The sequence below is a fragment of the Corythoichthys intestinalis genome, chromosome 15 (genome assembly GCF_030265065.1).
Source record: "Corythoichthys intestinalis isolate RoL2023-P3 chromosome 15, ASM3026506v1, whole genome shotgun sequence".
NCBI lineage: Eukaryota > Metazoa > Chordata > Actinopteri > Syngnathiformes > Syngnathidae > Corythoichthys > Corythoichthys intestinalis.
The window spans coordinates 5,614,847-5,632,086 of record NC_080409.1 but is presented as its reverse complement, the minus strand read 5'-3'; the positions used below and the strand labels follow the sequence as shown (position 1 = coordinate 5,632,086).

General features: G+C 40.4%; 1 protein-coding gene across 1 annotated transcript in view; it reads right to left on the bottom strand.

The window, feature by feature from the left end:
- Window positions 1-3,768, bottom strand: part of prima1 (proline rich membrane anchor 1) — a 117,373-nt gene extending 113,605 nt beyond the window's left edge. Inside the window, exons 1-2 of the mRNA XM_057859237.1 lie at window positions 3,360-3,768; window positions 660-801 (exon numbers count right to left, since the gene is read on the bottom strand). Coding sequence (XP_057715220.1) covers window positions 660-801; window positions 3,360-3,494 — 277 coding nt within the window. The 5' untranslated portion in view covers window positions 3,495-3,768. The remainder of the gene's footprint in view (window positions 1-659; window positions 802-3,359) is intronic.
- Between the last annotated feature and the right edge of the window lie 13,472 nt (window positions 3,769-17,240).

Below are 17,240 nucleotides of genomic sequence, written 5' to 3'. Positions count from 1 at the left end.
GAAGTTACACTTTTAAACTAATTCATTATTTTTTCAAGCTTTTTATCTGAGTTTCTTTTATCGAAGATTTAACCACAGCCATCTCCCCAGTGCCTTTGCCTGATATGCAGCCCCATATCATCAAGGACTGAGGGAATTTTGATTTTTTTTTCAGGCAGTCATTTTTGTAAATCTCACTGGAACAGCACCAAACAAAGGTTCCAGCATCATCACCTTGTCAAGAATCTGCATTGGACAAGGTCCTGTTCCAGTGAGATTTACAAAGATGACTGCCTGAAGAAAACATCAAAATTCCTTCAGTCCTTGTTATTTCTTTGTTTGTTTCTCACGATTCCATATTTTTTTCCTCAGAGTGGAGTGATTTTATATTTATTTCCCCGCACTTGTTCTATAAAAGTAACATTTACTGACCACCAGAATGTTTTTGTTTTATTCATTTCTTTTAGTGCTTCTGAATGCTAATAAGTTGCAGTTTTGAACTAATTCATTATTTTTTCAAGCCTTTTATCTGAGTTTGTTCTACATGATAAAATGTCTGAGTGAGTGCTCGTCCGAGACTGGTGATTCCATACTTTTTGCTTGGGGTTGTAATTGGAATACAGATACTTGTGTGGAGAAAAGAAAGCATAGCGGAGTGAGACAGATGCTGGAGTTCTTACCTGTGGTGCCCAGTAGCCGCGGGGGAGGCGGCGGAGGCGGTGGTGGGGGAAGCGGAGGGTATCTTCTACAGTGGCACGCCAGCTGGCACTGTTGGCTAACTTTCTCTGCCACGGTCTGTGAGCATGACCTCTGGAGTTCTCCCTTTGTTTGGAACCAGGAAGACATGGAAAAATAAATAAATAAATAAAATGCTGTCCTCACAACACACACTTGCTGGATGTGCTCAGTATTCCCTCCACGCTCCTCCTGCTCGTGTTGTGACTGGCTCATGCGGAATAGTAGCACATCTCCAGCTGCAATCCCTGTAAGAAGCCACCCACCCACCAACAGAGTGGGCAGCAGGCCGCCCCGAGGAGTGCGAGTGGGTGGACTTGCAAACTCAAGCGGATCGCATTACACGTGAACCCTGCTAACAGTGCGTGTGTATGAGCAACAGCTCACTCACCGTTATCTGTAGGCAGCAGCGTGGAGGCACAGGTTACACTACTCAGCATAAGCATATGCCTGATGCGCAAACCTGCTGAGGTCCATCAATCGTGGTGTGGGGAGCAAAAACCTTCCATGTTCTTACTAGCATTTGTCTGTGATTTGTGTGCCAGAGGTGTGTCAACAATCTGTCATGCATTAACGACATTGCCAATCCAAGATTATGCTGACATCCAATTTAAGAAGTGTATAAGATTTGTGCCTTTACAAAACATGATCAAGCTTAGTTTTGACATTTTTAGAAAGGTAGTTGTTTTACAATAACCAAGTGTTTTTGTGTTTTAGTCAAGGGCGTAGGTTTGCATAGGGACGGTAGGATCACAACACTACCAACTTTTCAAGATGTTGAAATTGTCCCCACCATCATTTAAGCAACTTGTTTGCATTATATAATGAATTCAGTTACATAGGTAATTTAGATCGTCTTCCCATATGTTGTAAGGATAGAATTGACCCTACCATTATTAAGTTACTTTCATTTAGTCCAGACTTACATTGACCCTTTCACTTTATGAATGTACCAGTCCATTTTTTTCCTCCTCAAACACGTTTAATTGGCTGATGACTTGACCCCCCCCCCACACACAAACACACACGCAATCACAGCCCCGACATAAATACAACATGCCGCATCCTCCGCCCCCTTCGAAGACGAGGAATATTAGAAGTTTTTGTCCGCCAGCAGCGGCCACGGTAAGTATTGTAAAAAGAAGTCAATGTTGTGGAGGTTGGGAACACACCTCTAATCTTGCTACTGCAAGTCCGACCTGCGTCAGAGTTAGCATAACAATAAACTGTATGAATTTGCTAACCTGTAAAACTCAAGTAATAGTAACGCCAATATGTTTTCTACTGTTAACGTTAATTGTGAGAAATGCAGTGAACCGAGGTTTAGCCCCTTCTCCCCAATTTTGATTTTTATTTTATTTATGTGGTCTTAAAGCAGCCCAAAGGAGCTTTCATTTTTTTGTTGAGTTTGGTTGTGTTTGTGGACAAAAGCTGTAGTGTTTTACCTGAAGGAAGGTTCCATTTTTATTTATTTTTGGTATTCCCTAACTATGACGTTTTTTCAGTTGTATTTAATTTCTTTGTTTAGACAGACAATGTTGAGTGGTCTTAAGACAACTGTTTATTTATTTATTTATTTATTTATTTATTGCATTCCTGGGTAGTTAAGAGATTATTGTTCATGCTAATATAATTAAAATTCTGTTCAAATATTGCAATTTAAAATTTGCTAAACAAAAATCCTGACATAGTAATTTTTGAAAACAAAGGTTTGAATCGAACGATGTATCACTTGAACTAATACATATGAAAGTTAGTATAAGTCAATACAGATTTAGTTTGCATTGATCATTTAGCCTATCACTTAATTACGTTCATATTCGTGAGAAATGCATCCCTTAACCCCGATCACCCAATCTGTTTGGTCTTATTAATGTCCCGTCTCCAGCAAAAAGTGTACATGTACAGTGGTATGAAAAAGTATCTGAACCTTTTGGATTTTCTCACATTTCTGCATAAAATCACCATCAAATGTGATCTGATCTTTGTCAAAATCACACAGATGAAAATTCAGTGTCTGTTTGAACTAAAACCACTCAAACATTTATAGTTTTTCATATTTTAATGAGGATAGTAAACAAACAATGACAATGACAGGCTGTTATATAGTCCCTACCAATGTTGAGACCGAACCTACGCCCTTGTGTTCTCAATATTTTGTCGACCTGATTTGAGCAATGAGACGGGCATACAGTAACACCCCTCTTTGACACAAATGAAATAAGAAGCCTGTCATGGTTGTTTGGTTTTGGTAGTTTAGAATTAAACTGAACCATACTGAGAGTTGTTCTTAAAAATTTGACCGGCGGGGCATATCCAGTATATAGTACAGTACATTATTTGTTATCGTGGAAACCTGCTTCTAGTGATTGTGGACTGCACCAAATCATACTGAGTGGCGTTCTTAATGTTTTGTTTTGTGGCTAAATGGAAGCCCAAAAAATTACAAACACATTACATTGAGTGTGATCGTTAAACACTAGAAATTTTGGAACCAGCTCTCAGTACCATATAAACTGTCAGCACAAAACTAACATGCATACTACTTTACTGGACAGATTTACAGTTGTTCCTAATAAAGTGGCCTCTGCGGAGTGTAGTTTTTTTTTTTTTTAATGGGGAAATAACAAAGTGTTGCATGTTACCTGACATGAGAGTAAGAGCAGCGAGAGAAGGCAGTGCGCGAAGAGGAGAGGCCAACAACTTAAAGTGAATGGCGTGAGATCTTGGAGCAACATTCCCATTGGCGCTCTTCTCGGCGATCCGAACGGATGCGGCATCCATACAGCACGGGCGTCAAGTGTTCGGGACACCACCTTCCTCCTCCTCCTCCTCCTCCACCGATCCTAGTCCAAATCGGCGGCGACGCAATACTACCGGTGTCGATAGCGTAGGACGAAGTGAGCCGGTGGGATGAGGAGCGGCGAATCACCCAAATAGATCCACATCTCTAAAGTTGCGCACTCTCTCTTTATTTCAATTCTAGTTGGTGTTGTTGTTTTGTTTTGGTTGGATCGCAGCGATGCTTCACATGATGCCCTCCTCGGTTGCCAGCAGGAGTGCAAATGGGCCACTCAAGCCGTGGAAGTTGAAGGAGAGAGAGTGAGAGGGAGAATGAGCGAGAGAGAGAGAAAGTGTTAGGGATGTCCCGATCCTATCACGTGATTGTAAAGCGGCCCGATCGTGTCATTTCCAGAGGGTTGAGATGGGGATTTTGAAATGTATTTGTTTATCTTTAAGAATTAATTGACTGCAATTAAATCACGTCAAATTCATTTGAATTAGGACGATCGCTGACAGCACCCCTGTCATGGGTGTCGCCAGACATTTTTCACTGGGGCACGTATAAATTTCACCGGTAAAAAAAAAAAATTACAATACAAAATACAATTTTGGCCAAAAGTATCGGCTTCCCTGCAATTCTGTCAGATAATGCTCAATTTCTCCCAGAAAATGATTCCAGTTACAAATGCTTTGGTAGAAGAGAATGGAAAAGAATATTAAATCATGATCATTTTACGCAAAACTCCAAAAATGGGCCGGACAAAAGTATTGGCACCCTTTGAAAAATCACGTGATGCCTCTCTAATTTGTGTAATTAACAGCACCTGTTACCTGTGGCACATAACAGGTGGTGGAAATACCACACTTGCAGCCTGTTAAAATGGATTAAAGTTGACTCAACCTCTGTCCTGTGTCCTTGTGTGTACCGCAAGGCATGGAGAAAAGAAAGAAGACCAAAGAACTGTCTGAGGACTACCGTGCACAGTGTCATCAATAAGTGTAAAGCCCATGGCACTGTGGCTAACCTCACTAGATGAGGGCGGGAAAGAAAAATTGACGAGAGATTTCAACGAAAGATTGCGTGGATGGTAGATAAAGAACCTTGACTCACATCCCAAAAAGTTCAAGCTGTCCTGCAGTCCGAGGGTACAACAGTGTCAACCTGTACTATCCGTCGGCGTCTGAATGAAAAGGGATTCTATGGTAGGACACCCAGGAAGACCCCACATCTGACCCAGAAACATAAAAAAAAGCCAGGATGGAGTTTGCCTAAACTTACCTGCGAAAGCAAAAAATGTTTTGGAAGAATGTTCTCTGGTCATATGAAATAAAAGTAAAGCTTTTTGGGAGAAGGCAGCAACATAGAGTTTACAGGAAAATAAAACGAGGGCTTCAAAGAAAAGAACACAGTCCCCTAGTCAAACATGGCGGAGGTTCCGTGATGTTTTGGGGTTGCTTTGCTGCCTCTGGCACTGGACTGCTTGACCGTGTGCATGGCATTATGAAGTCTGAAGTCTACCAACAAATTTTGCAGCCAAATGTAGGGCCCAGTGTGAGAAAGCTGGGTCTCCTTCAGAGGTCATGGGTCTTCCAGCAGGAAAATGACCCAAAACACACTTCAAAAAACACTAGAAAACGGTTTGGCAGAAAGTTCAAATCTCAGAGACCTGGAGCAGTTGGCCAAAGAAGAATGGTCTAAATTTCCAGCAGAGCATTGTAAGAAACTCATTGATGGATATCGGAAGCGTTTGTTCGCAGTTATTTTGTGTAAAGGTTGTGCTACCAAGTAATAGGCTGAGGGAGCCAAGACTTTTGTCCAGCCCATTTTTGGAGTTTTTTGTATAATGATAAAGATTGCTTTTCATTCTCTTTTGTGTTTTTTCATTGCAAGCAAAATAAATGAAGCTATTACTACCGAATCATTTGTATCTGCAATTATATTCTGGGAGGAAAATGAGCATTATCTGACAGAATTGCAGGGGTGCCAATACTTTTGGCCAGCAGTGTATGTTCGTGTATTAGAGTGCTAGTGTGTGATTGTGTGTTAAGAAAATGTGTTGTGTGTGTGTGATGAAAAGTCACCAACACAACTATTTGAAAGAGCGAGAGAGAGAGAGAGAGAGAGAGAGAGAGAGAGAGAGAGAGAGAGAGAGAGAGAGAGAGAGAGAGAGAGAGAGAGAGAGAGAGAGATGCCCACTCACTAGATGCCTTGTTGTTTTGTGCTGCGTGCTCCTGCTTAGAACACACCATTGTCCAAAGTATGCTGAGATAAACAGCACTGATGTAACCTGGCATTCAGCTGCAAGACATTTATAAGATATTTATAAGATATTTATTTTTTAAAAAGCACACACACAGATTTTATTTTTGGAAAGGGGTGGTGCATCAAAGTGGGTCAAAGTGCAGCAGGACCAGCTAAGTCAATGGTGTGAAATCAACGGCCCGGGGGACAATTACAGCATGATGCAGCTGTTTTGGGTGGCCCATAATTGTGAAATTAATGTTTACTTCCTCAATGTTTCTTGTTTAAAAAAAAAAAAAGCAACATTTTGCTTTTAATAACATTGTGTTATCACAACCATTATTTACACAAATCCCAATTTTAAAAATACTTAGAATCCATAGGTGACAAACAATATCAGTTATTCGCTGAAAGAACAAAAGATGGTGGGTACCAGGATGAACATGTTGGGTGTTATCTTCTTGAGAAATATTTTCATTTGTGTTGAAAGCTGTTATATGAATGGGTCTTATGCAAGGGCGTAGGTTTGCATAGGGGCAGTAGGGACATAACACTGCCAACTTTTCAGGATGCTCAAATTGCCCCCACCAACTTTCAAGTAACCTTATTTACATATAATAATGAGTCCAATTATATATGTAATTTTGTATAATTTTGTCTTCCTAAATGCTGCAAGGATAGAAGTGACCCCACCATTATTAAGTGAATTATTTTCATTATGTTACGACTTACATTTACCTCTTTTCACTGACTGAATGTGCCGGTCCATTTTTTTCCCCCTCAAATGCTCGTTTGATTGGCTGATGACTTGCATTTATTTAAAATATATTTATTAATTTTCTACATTGTTTAAAATATTTTTATTATCAGCATATGCAGACATTTTTTTAGATAATCATACATTAATCATACTCAAGGTAAAAAGTATGTTAAGTAAGTGTGTTAATATAATTTATATTGAAATATTGCAATTTAAATTTGCTATGAAATTCCAGACATTTATTCTGCAAGTTTTGAAAATGTTTCTTTAGTAGTTGTTCAAAACAAAGGTTTGAATGAACGATGTATCACCTGACCAATACACATGACAGTTAGTACAAGTCAAAACAGATTTACTTGGCATTGATCATTTAGCCTATCAATTAATTAGGTTCACATTCATGAGAAATGTAGCCCTGACCCCCATTCACCCAATCTGTTTTGTCTTATTAATGTCCCATCCCCAGCAAAAAGTGTTCATGTAGGGTACATGTAGGTGATTATGTGGCTGTTATACCGTCCCTACCAATGTTGAGACCAAATCTACGCCCTTGGTCTTATGTGTGTGGATTCTTTATAAAAAGAAACGAGACAATTATACTGTCTAACAACTCAAGTGCAACTATGCTTCTCCACAACACAATATAAATGGACACTGAAGACACTGATTAGCATAATCGCTAAACAGCGTAGCGCTCCGTGCTAAGTAGTAACGTTTCATCAACAAAGGAAAGAAACAATATAATTGGCTTCATTTACTCATCTATGAAGGAGGCACACTGGATTTAACAACACAAAAGAGTCAAACTCTTGACAATTCATAATGCAGTATTATTTAATCAGTAACGCATCCTGATTGTAGCAGTGAACTTTCTCTCTCTCGCTCTAATCACTGGTGCGCGTGGAGCCTGAAATTAAACACAAACAAGGACCCAAACAGCACATAAAAATCGATGATCAAATTCGTTAGCAATTAATTTATTATTTGTTTTTTCTTTTTAAGTCCTGGGGTTTTTATTGGCTATAAAGAAAGACCAGAAGGGCGTCAGATGACCCCAACACCAAACTGACTACTTGGCTTTGTCAAATAATAGACCACTCAAACAAGCAATCAAGCAGACCACCCCCTTACACACTCCTGTGGAGTCGCTGCCTAAGTGTGAAGGAGGGATTTCACTCTGGATAGCTGCAATTGGCATCTTGAATATTTGCAAATCCAGGGCTCACTTAGCTTTTTCAAACACGGAGGAACACGGAGATGGCCAGTCGCCGTGTTCTACGATATGATTGACATGGCAGCACTGAATGCATTTGTGTTGTATCAGGCATGCACCGGAAGGCATGAGAGACTGGTGGACTTCTGGGTGGGTCTGGCAAAGTAAATGGCTCACTCTCATGTGAGCGCAAAGAAGGCACAGAAGGGAAAATTGCTTCGGCAACAACCTCCAACACCTAGACCCGGGAAAAGGGCAAAGTGTCATATGTCACCACATAAAAAATGTTTGCTTTGTTTTTTATTACACCATCCCTTGTATATAGTTACTTTTGTTGTCTTTTTCACATATATTTCTTTATTTGAATGAAAAGCTTTTTTGTGCAAAAAATGACTTATGTTGTGCATCATCAACCATCCATCATCAGCAATGTGACAATTATAGCTACATACTGTACATACAAAAAACAGTGCAACTAAATATTCAGGGAAATAGAGACAGCTGTTCTTTCTCAATGCTGTAAATGTCAGACAGTCCTCTGCAACAAATCCCCGGCAAAAAAAAAGTGCTCTGATATGTCCCCAATTTTGTCAAATCATGCACAATTCGATTACATTAGACAACCATACTGAGCAGTTACCAAACACTAAAACATACTGTAGGCAAACTGCAGCTTTTGGAATGTGTAAAAAGGTTGTCCGCCCAATTGCCTGCCTGAACGGTCCACTGCCCAACAAAGCCCTGCCCTGCAAACACTCAAGATGCTAATTGGAGCAATCTAACCCTGTGGTTTTGCGAGTGTGAATCCGAATGACTAAGGAGGACCTCAGTGCTCATAAAAAATATGCCGATTAGAGTCAGATGACCGTTCTCTGGGTAGAAAAGTAATTTGTATCAACTAATCCACCCTTGGTAGTTGTATCGATTCGATCAATTAGTGTTTACAGCCTTAGTAAATACCAAACCGTCGAGGTCCAAATACAGATCGCTGATGGACATTGCAGGTAAGATGATAAAACTCGGAGGTTACATTGCCATGAAATTACACACCTCTTCCTGTCTGAGAGATAAAATTCAATTCAGAGAAGTGCAACAGTGCAATCTTCCATTCGTGCTAAAGCTTGTACAGCTATTCAGTCTATGATTATTTTATGCCTCTAACCTGATTCCATTGCATTGAAAGCCTGATTTGTATTTTTTTTAAATATATTTTCTAATTTATTGGATTAACAATACTTTTTCCATACTCAGAAGAATCGTCTTGTTGCGTAACAATGCCGGTCGATGGTCTTCCCAAGGCACAGTTATGAAATGATACCACAGCCCACAGCCATGTAGTGTACGTGACATTCACAGTAAACTGGCAATGAGAATCAAACCTTGGTGCTCATTGTTGTGCTGTCACTGACACAAGAGCTGGTGGAAAGGCCACAGATCATTACTGCGTATATATTGGAACATGACTCTGTAACTCGCACTTGGGATTCTGGGACACAAATTTTCCTGTAGTCATTATGTCACCAACTGATTCTCGAAACATTTGAACATATTATATGTATGACCATGTGCTTACATTATTATGAATCTAGAACCAAACAAGTGTGAGGTATGTATGTATTACCCTCTAGGCCAGGGGTGTGAAACTCTGATTGGTTCATGGGCCACATTACACATTACATAACACATGGGCCGGACCATTTTATTTTTGGCCAAAATAAGTTAATTCACTGGCTGCCATTGACGGCGCTAGACGTCCATTGGATGTCCAACGCCATCGACGGCACTCTAAGGCAAGCATCTAGAGTCAGTCCTCCCAGTTTAACAACTGTATTGTGTTCGTGTCAAAATTGACCGTTTTCAAGTTTAGCCAGAAGTGGGCAGAGTGACCAAAGGTTTTAAAATGTATTCGTCGCAAAGAATACTCAAGTAACATTGTGAGTAACTGCTAAACATATCTGATTTATTTTTATTTTATTTATTTATTTAATAATGATATATATTTTCATGGCACAAATTTATCTATAGACAAGTTTCCTGAGCGAAACATGGGCGGCGCCATCATGGAAAATGTTTGCTCCGAATTTCCGGTTTAGAAAGAACAGCATGAATTACAGTTGAAATAAGGAGTGTGTTGACAAAGTTAAAACTGCAAACTTAAGCCAGAGGAACCAAGAGAATCTGCAAAAATGGATTCATCATGACGTAGATGAGAATTATAACAACTTGATACGTCGGCCACTGGAGTGACCAAAATGAGGTGATATTACAAATAATATTACATTTGCCGAATGCAGAAGGGCTGACACGGATTTTACAAAGAAATGTACATATAAACAAAACTAGTATGTCATCCTTTTTTATTGCAGATATTGATCGCAATAAAACATTTGGACTACATGATTTCATTTCTTGTTTTACTTAAAACGACTGTTGCATGTGCAAAACAGGTCACTATATAACAATTTATAAAATTATTATAAAAATCTCAACGAAGGCTGAGCATACGGGGAATGTGTTATCAGACAACAGAGTAAATAAGTGTTTTAGTCTAGTATTAGTCGATGAATATTCAAACAAGTTTAGTCTAGTTTTAGTTGACTCAAACTCAAAAAGTTTTAGATTACTATTGGTTGACGGATAAACAAGGTTTTAGTAAAAAAAAAAAAAAAAAATTAAGATTTCCAACAATGAACATTGACAGTCAAGTGAACGCAGCACTAGCTTTATTTTGGTGAAATTTACACCATGAATGCAGTAAAAAAAAATCCTGCTGTGCTGGGAGGTACAAGTCAGATGCTGCTGGCCATAAATACTGGCACCCCCTGCAATTCTGTCAGATAGTACTCAATTTCGCCCAGAGAATGATTGCAATTACAAATGCTTTGGTAGTGATTTCTTCATTTATTTTGCTTGCAATTAAAACACACAAAAGAGAATGGGGGAAAAAATCATTATCATTTTACACAAAACTCCATCAATGCTCTGCTGGAATTTTAGACCATTGTTCTTTGACCAACTGCTCCAGCTCTCTGATATTTGAAGGGTGCCTCTCCACAGGTGTTCCATGGGATTCAGGTCTGGACTCATTGCTAGCCACTTTAGAAGTCTCCAGTGCTTTCTCTCAAACCATTTTCTAGTGGTTTGGGGTCATTGTCCTGCTGGAACACCCATGACCTCTGAGGGAGACCCAGCTTTCTCACACTGGGCCTGACATTATGCTGCAAAATTTGTTGGTAGTCTTCAGACTTCATAATGCCATGCACACGGTCATGCAGTCCAGTGCAAGAGGCAGCAAAGCAACCCCAAAACATCAGGGAACCTCAGCCATGTTTGTGGGGACCGTGTTATTTTCTTTGAAGGCCTTGTTTTTTTTCCCCAATAAACTCTATGTTGATGCCTTTTCCCGAAAAGCTCTACTTTTGTTTCATCTGACCAGAGAACATTCTTCCAAAACATTTTTGGCTTTCTCAGGTAAGTTTTGGCAAACTCCAGCCTGGCTTTTGTATGTCTCTGGGTCAGAAGTGGGGTCTTCCTGGGTGTCCTACCATAGAATCCTCATTCATTCAGATGCCGACGGATAGTACGGGTTGACACAAGTTGTACCTTCGGACTACGGGACAGCTTGAACTTGTTTGGATGTTAGTCGAGGTTCTTTATCCACCATCCGCACAATCTTTTGCTGAAATCTCTCATCAATTTTTCTGTTCCATCCACATCAAGGGAGGTTAGCCACAGTGCCATGGGCTTTGCACTTACAGTGCCTTGCAAAAGTATTCGGCCCCCTTGAACCTTTCAACCTTTCGCCACATTTCAGGCTTCAAACATAAAGATATAAAATTTTAATTTTTTGTCAAGAATCAACAACATGTGGGACACAATCGTGAAGTGGAACAAAATTTATTGGATAATTTAAACTTTTTTAACAAATAAAAAACTGAAAAGTGGGGCGTGCAATATTATTCGGCCCCCTTGCGTTAATACTTTGTAGCACCACCTTTTGCTCCAATTACAGCTGCAAGTCGCTTGGGGTATGTTTCTATCAGTTTTGCACATCGAGAGACTGACATTCTTGCCCATTCTTCCTTGCAAAACAGTTTGAGCTCAGTGAGTTTGGATGGAGAGTGTTTGTGAACAGCAGTCTTCAGCTCTTTCCACAGATTCTCGATTGGATTCAGGTCTGGACTTTGACTTGGCCATTCTAACACCTGGATACGTTTATTTTTTAACCATTCCATTGTAGCTTTGGCTTTATGTTTTGGATCATTGTCCTGTTGGAAGATAAATCTCCGTCCCAGTCTCAGGTCTTGTGCAGATACCAACAGGTTTTCTTCCAGAATGTTCCTGTATTTGGCTGCATCCATCTTCCCCGTCATTTTTAACCATCTTCCCTGTCCCTGCTGAAGAAAAGCAGGCCCAAACCATGCTGCTGCCACCGCCATGTTTGACAGTGGGGATGGTGTGTTCAGGGTGATGAACTGTGTTGCTTTTACGCCAAACATATCGTTTTGCATTATGGCCAAAAAGTTCAATTTTGGTTTCATCTGACCAGAGCACCTTCTTCCACATGTTTGGTGTGTCTCCCAGGTGGCTTGTGGCAAACTTTAAACGAGACTTTTTATGGATATCTTTGAGAAATGGCTTTCTTCTTGCCACTCTTCCATAAAGGCCAGATTTGTGCAGTGTACGACTGATTGTTGTCCTATGGACAGACTCTCCCACCTCAGCTGTAGATCTCTGCAGTTCATCCAGAGTGATCATGGGCCTCTTGGCTGCATCTCTGATCAGTTTTCTCCTTGTTTGAGAAGAAAGTTTGGAAGGACGGCCGGGTCTTGGTAGATTTGCGGTGGTCTGATGCTCCTTCCATTTCAATATGATGGCTTGCACAGTGCTCCTTGAGATGTTTAAAGCTTGGGAAATCTTTTTGTATCCAAATCCGGCCTTAAACTTCTCCACAACAGTATCTCAGACCTGCCTGGTGTGTTCCTTGGTTTTCATAATGCTCTCTGCACTTTAAACAGAACCCTGAGACTATCACAGAGCAGGTGCATTTATACGGAGACTTGATCACAGACAGGTGGATTCTATTTATCATCATCGGTCATTTAGGACAACACTGGATCATTCAGAGATCCTCACTGAACTTCTGGAGTGAGTTTGCTGCACTGAAAGTAAAGGGGCCGAATAATATTGCACACCCCACTTTTCAGTTTTTTATTTGTTAAAAAAGTTTAAATTATCCAATAAATGTTGTTACACTTCACGATTGTGTCTCACTTGTTGTTGATTCTTGACAAAAAAATTTAATTTCATATCTTTATGTTTGAAGCCTAAAATAGGGTGAAAGGTTGCAAGATTTAAGGGGGCCGAATACTTATGCAAGGCACTGTATTGATGACACTGCGCATGGTAGACACAAGAACATTCAGGTCTGTGGAGATGGATCTGTAGCCTTGAGATTGCCCATGCTTCCTCACAATTTAGCTTCTCAAGTCCTATGACAGTTCTTTGGTCTTCTTTCTTTTCTACATGCTCAATGTGGTTTACACAGGGACACAGGACAGAGGTTGAGTCAGCTTTAATCCATTTCAACTGGCTGTAAGTGTGATTTAGTTATTGCCAGCACCTGTTACGTGCCACAGATAAGTAATGGTTGCTGTTAATTACACAAATTAGCGGAGCATCACATGATTTTTCAAAGGGTGCCTTTACATTTGTCCGGCCTATTTTTGGATTTTTGTGTAAAAAGATACTGGTTTATTTTTTTTCCCCATTCTCTTTTGTGTTTGTTCATTGCAAGCAAAAAATATATATAAGGATATTACTAACAATCATTTGTAATTGCAATCATTTTCTGGGAGAAATTGAGCATTATCGGACAGAATTGCAAGGGGCCATAGGGGCTATAGAATAGAAACTCTACCTTGGCGGATCCGCACTGCACATGCATACGGTATAATTTGGCTTTAAAACTAAGCTCAAAATAAAAGGGCTGCCAAAAACAACACTGTACTGAGCCAAGTGCAGTAGTGCACGTACTCGATATCACAAATCACAAATTTCTAGTTTTAAAGATAAAATAACAGAATGTGATATGTACAGTATGAATGAGCTACAAGGTGCTTGTCAGGCAATACAACCACGCGGGCCGGGTTGCACCCCCTAACGAGCCGCTTCCGGCTCGCGGGCCGTATGTTTGACATCCCTGCTCTAGCCCCCATCCTGCCCTCTCCATAGACCAGGGGTAGCCAACGTTGGTCCTCGAGGGCCCCAATCCAGCATGTTTTCCATGTCACAAAGGAGGGAGACATAGAAAACAAGTTGGATAGGGGCCCTCGAGGATCGGAGTTGGCTACTCCTGCCATAGACCAAGACTAATTCAACACTCAATCATCTGCCTATGAATAGACAAATGAACTGGTAATATCTCTGGGGAGGGGCTATTTTTCAGCTGCAGCCTCCTGACTGTCCGGACCCCTGGCTGGATTGACGTCCTCGCTGCTACCCCCGTCTCATCTGACCAGAGGGACCTCTTCTTGCTCCTTTACTCCACTGTATTTTTACGGACTACAATTTCGCTTGCTAATTCCCATTAGCCGTTCTGGGGTTCCTGTCTATCCGTCCTGGGAGTGGATCTCTCCTGACTGTGGTACTCCCCAAGGTTTCTCATTTTTCTCCCAATTGACTCTGGAGTTTTGGGAGTTTTTCCTTGCCGGCATGGAGGGTCTTAAGGATAGGGGATACCCAGGACTTGAACTGTATCTATTCATCTTTGTTGCTTCATTTCTAATTGTGTATCATATTGCCTCTGTAAAGCCCTTTGAGACCTCTGTTGTGATTGAGGGCTATACAAATTGAATTGAATTGAATTGAATTGAATTATCTTACACATCTCAAAAAAGGAAGAAAAAATGCTGTGCTCTTTTTCTACTTTTTCAGGGTAATCTTGAAATATCTTAAGATTCCAAAAGGCTGACCTGCCAAAAAAGGAAATGGCTTTAAGGAAATTGAGGTTGGATTATTCTCCGCTCGTGTCACTTTTAATAACGCCAGTCGATAATTAAGAAAGCAAAGAGCAGACGAGCACCGGTCTCCTTATAGAGAGCCTCACCATGAAGAAGTGCAGCCAGTCTTCTGTATGTTCAAATCTCACGGTTTCATTTGAGTTAACCTCATATGCATGGACTCCATAGGTAAGTTTTGCTCAGAGAGACAAATTCTACAAAGACAACATATCAGCATAGACTTCATTACCTATTGACGTGACATTTCATCATTCTTTGCGTAACGCGTTATCAGAGGGGGCCGAATTTCATTTAGTAATAGCTGAAGATGTCTCAAGCTCATGTCGGATTTAAACTTACAGTGCCTTGCAAACGTATTCGGCCCCCTTGAACCTAGCAACCTTTCGCCATATTTCAGGCTTCAAACGTAAAGATAAAAAATTTAAATTTTTTGTCAAGAATCAACAACAAGTGGGACACAATCGTGAAGTGGAACAAAATTTATTGGATAATTTAAACCTTTTTAACAAATAAAAAACTGAAAAGTGGGGCGTGCAATATTATTCGGCCCCCATGCGTTAATGCTTTGTAGCACCACCTTTTGCTCCAATTACAGCTGCAAGTCGCTTGGGGTATGTTTCTATCAGTTTTGCACATTGAGAGACTGACATTCTTGCCCATTCTTCCTTGCAAAACAGCTCGAGCTCAGTGAGGTTGGATGGAGAGTGTTTGTGAAGAGCAATCTTCAGCTCTTTCCACAGATTCTCGATTGGATTCAGGTCTGGACTTTGACTTGGCCATTCTAACACCTGGATACGTTTATTTTTTAACCATTCCATTGTAGATTTGGCTTTATGTTTTGGATCATTGTCCTGTTGGAAGATAAATCTCCGTCCCAGTCTCAGGTCTTGTGCAAATACCAACAGGTTTTCTTCCAGAATGTTCCTGTATTTGGCTGCATCCATCTTCCCGTCAATTTTAACCATCTTCCCTGTCCCTGCTGAAGAAAAGCAGGCCCAAACCATGATGCTGCCACCACCATGTTTGACAGTGGGGATGGTGTGTTCAGGGTGATGAGCTGTGTTGCTTTTACGCCAAACATATCGTTTTGCATTGTGGCCAAAAAGTTCAATTTTGGTTTCATCTGACCAGAGCACCTTCTTCCACATGTTTGGTGTGTCTCCCAGGTGGCTTGTGGCAAACTTTAAACGAGACTTTTTATGGATATCTTTGAGAAATGGCTTTCTTGCGACTCTTCCATAAAGGCCAGATTTGTGCAGTGTACGACTGATTGTTGTCCTATGGACAGACTCTCCCACCTCAGCTGTAGATCTCTGCAGTTCATCCAGAGTGATCATGGGCCTCTTGGCTGCATCTCTGATCAGTTTTCTCCTTGTTTGAGAAGAAAGTTTGGAAGGACGGCCGGGTCTTGGTAGATTTGCAGTGGTCTGATGCTCCTTCCATTTCAATATGATGGCTTGCACAGTGCTCCTTGAGATGTTTAAAGCTTGGGAAATCTTTTTGTATCCAAATCCGGCTTTAAACTTCTCCACAACAGTATCTCGGACCTGCCTGGTGTGTTCCTTGGTTTTCATAATGCTCTCTGCACTTTAAACAGAACCCTGAGACTATCACAGAGCAGGTGCATTTATACGGAGACTTGATCACAGACAGGTGGATTCTATTTATCATCATCGGTCATATAGGACAACATTGGATCATTCAGAGATCCTCACTGAACTTCTGGAGTGAGTTTGCTGCACTGAAAGTAAAGGGGCCGAATAATATTGCACGCCCCACTTTTCAGTTTTTTATTTGTTAAAAAAAGTTTAAATTATCCAATAAATGTTGTTCCACTTCACTATTGTGTCCCACTTGTTGTTGATTCTTGACAAAAAAATTAAATTTCATATCTTTATGTTTGAAGCCTGAAATGTGGCGAAAGGTTGCAAGATTCAAGGGGGCCGAATACTTTTGCAAGGCACTGTAGATTATTGAAAAATTAAGAAAGCTGTACCGCATACAAACAGGAAGGATTGTCTCCGGAGTGATTTGTTCGAGGATTCAAGGCAATTGTTATATTTTTCGTTTTTTCACAAGAATTTTCAGAGTAAAAAGCTCTTTGTTGTAAGGCTGCCGCCACATTGTATAACAGACTAGCATCATTCTTCGACATATTTACAAAAGATAAATGCTAACTCCACGTTTTTTATTTGCTTTTAACCAAGAAACGAGACTGTTTTACGTCCATATCTATGAAGAATTTGGGGATTTAAGCATTTATTTAAAGAATTTTCACCAGAAAAGCTCTGTTTATGCCAGGCGGCTGCTAGCCTCATTCGCTAACAGTAGCATTGTACTCCGACAATATACGTAAAATAAACGCTAACTGCACGGTTTCTTTATAGGGTTGTCCCAAACGACTAATTTTCTCCCGATTAGTCAGCCGACTATTTTTACGATTAGTCGACTAATCTAATAATTTTAAAAAATGTTTTTTTTTGTTTTTGTTTACTAATTTAGCAA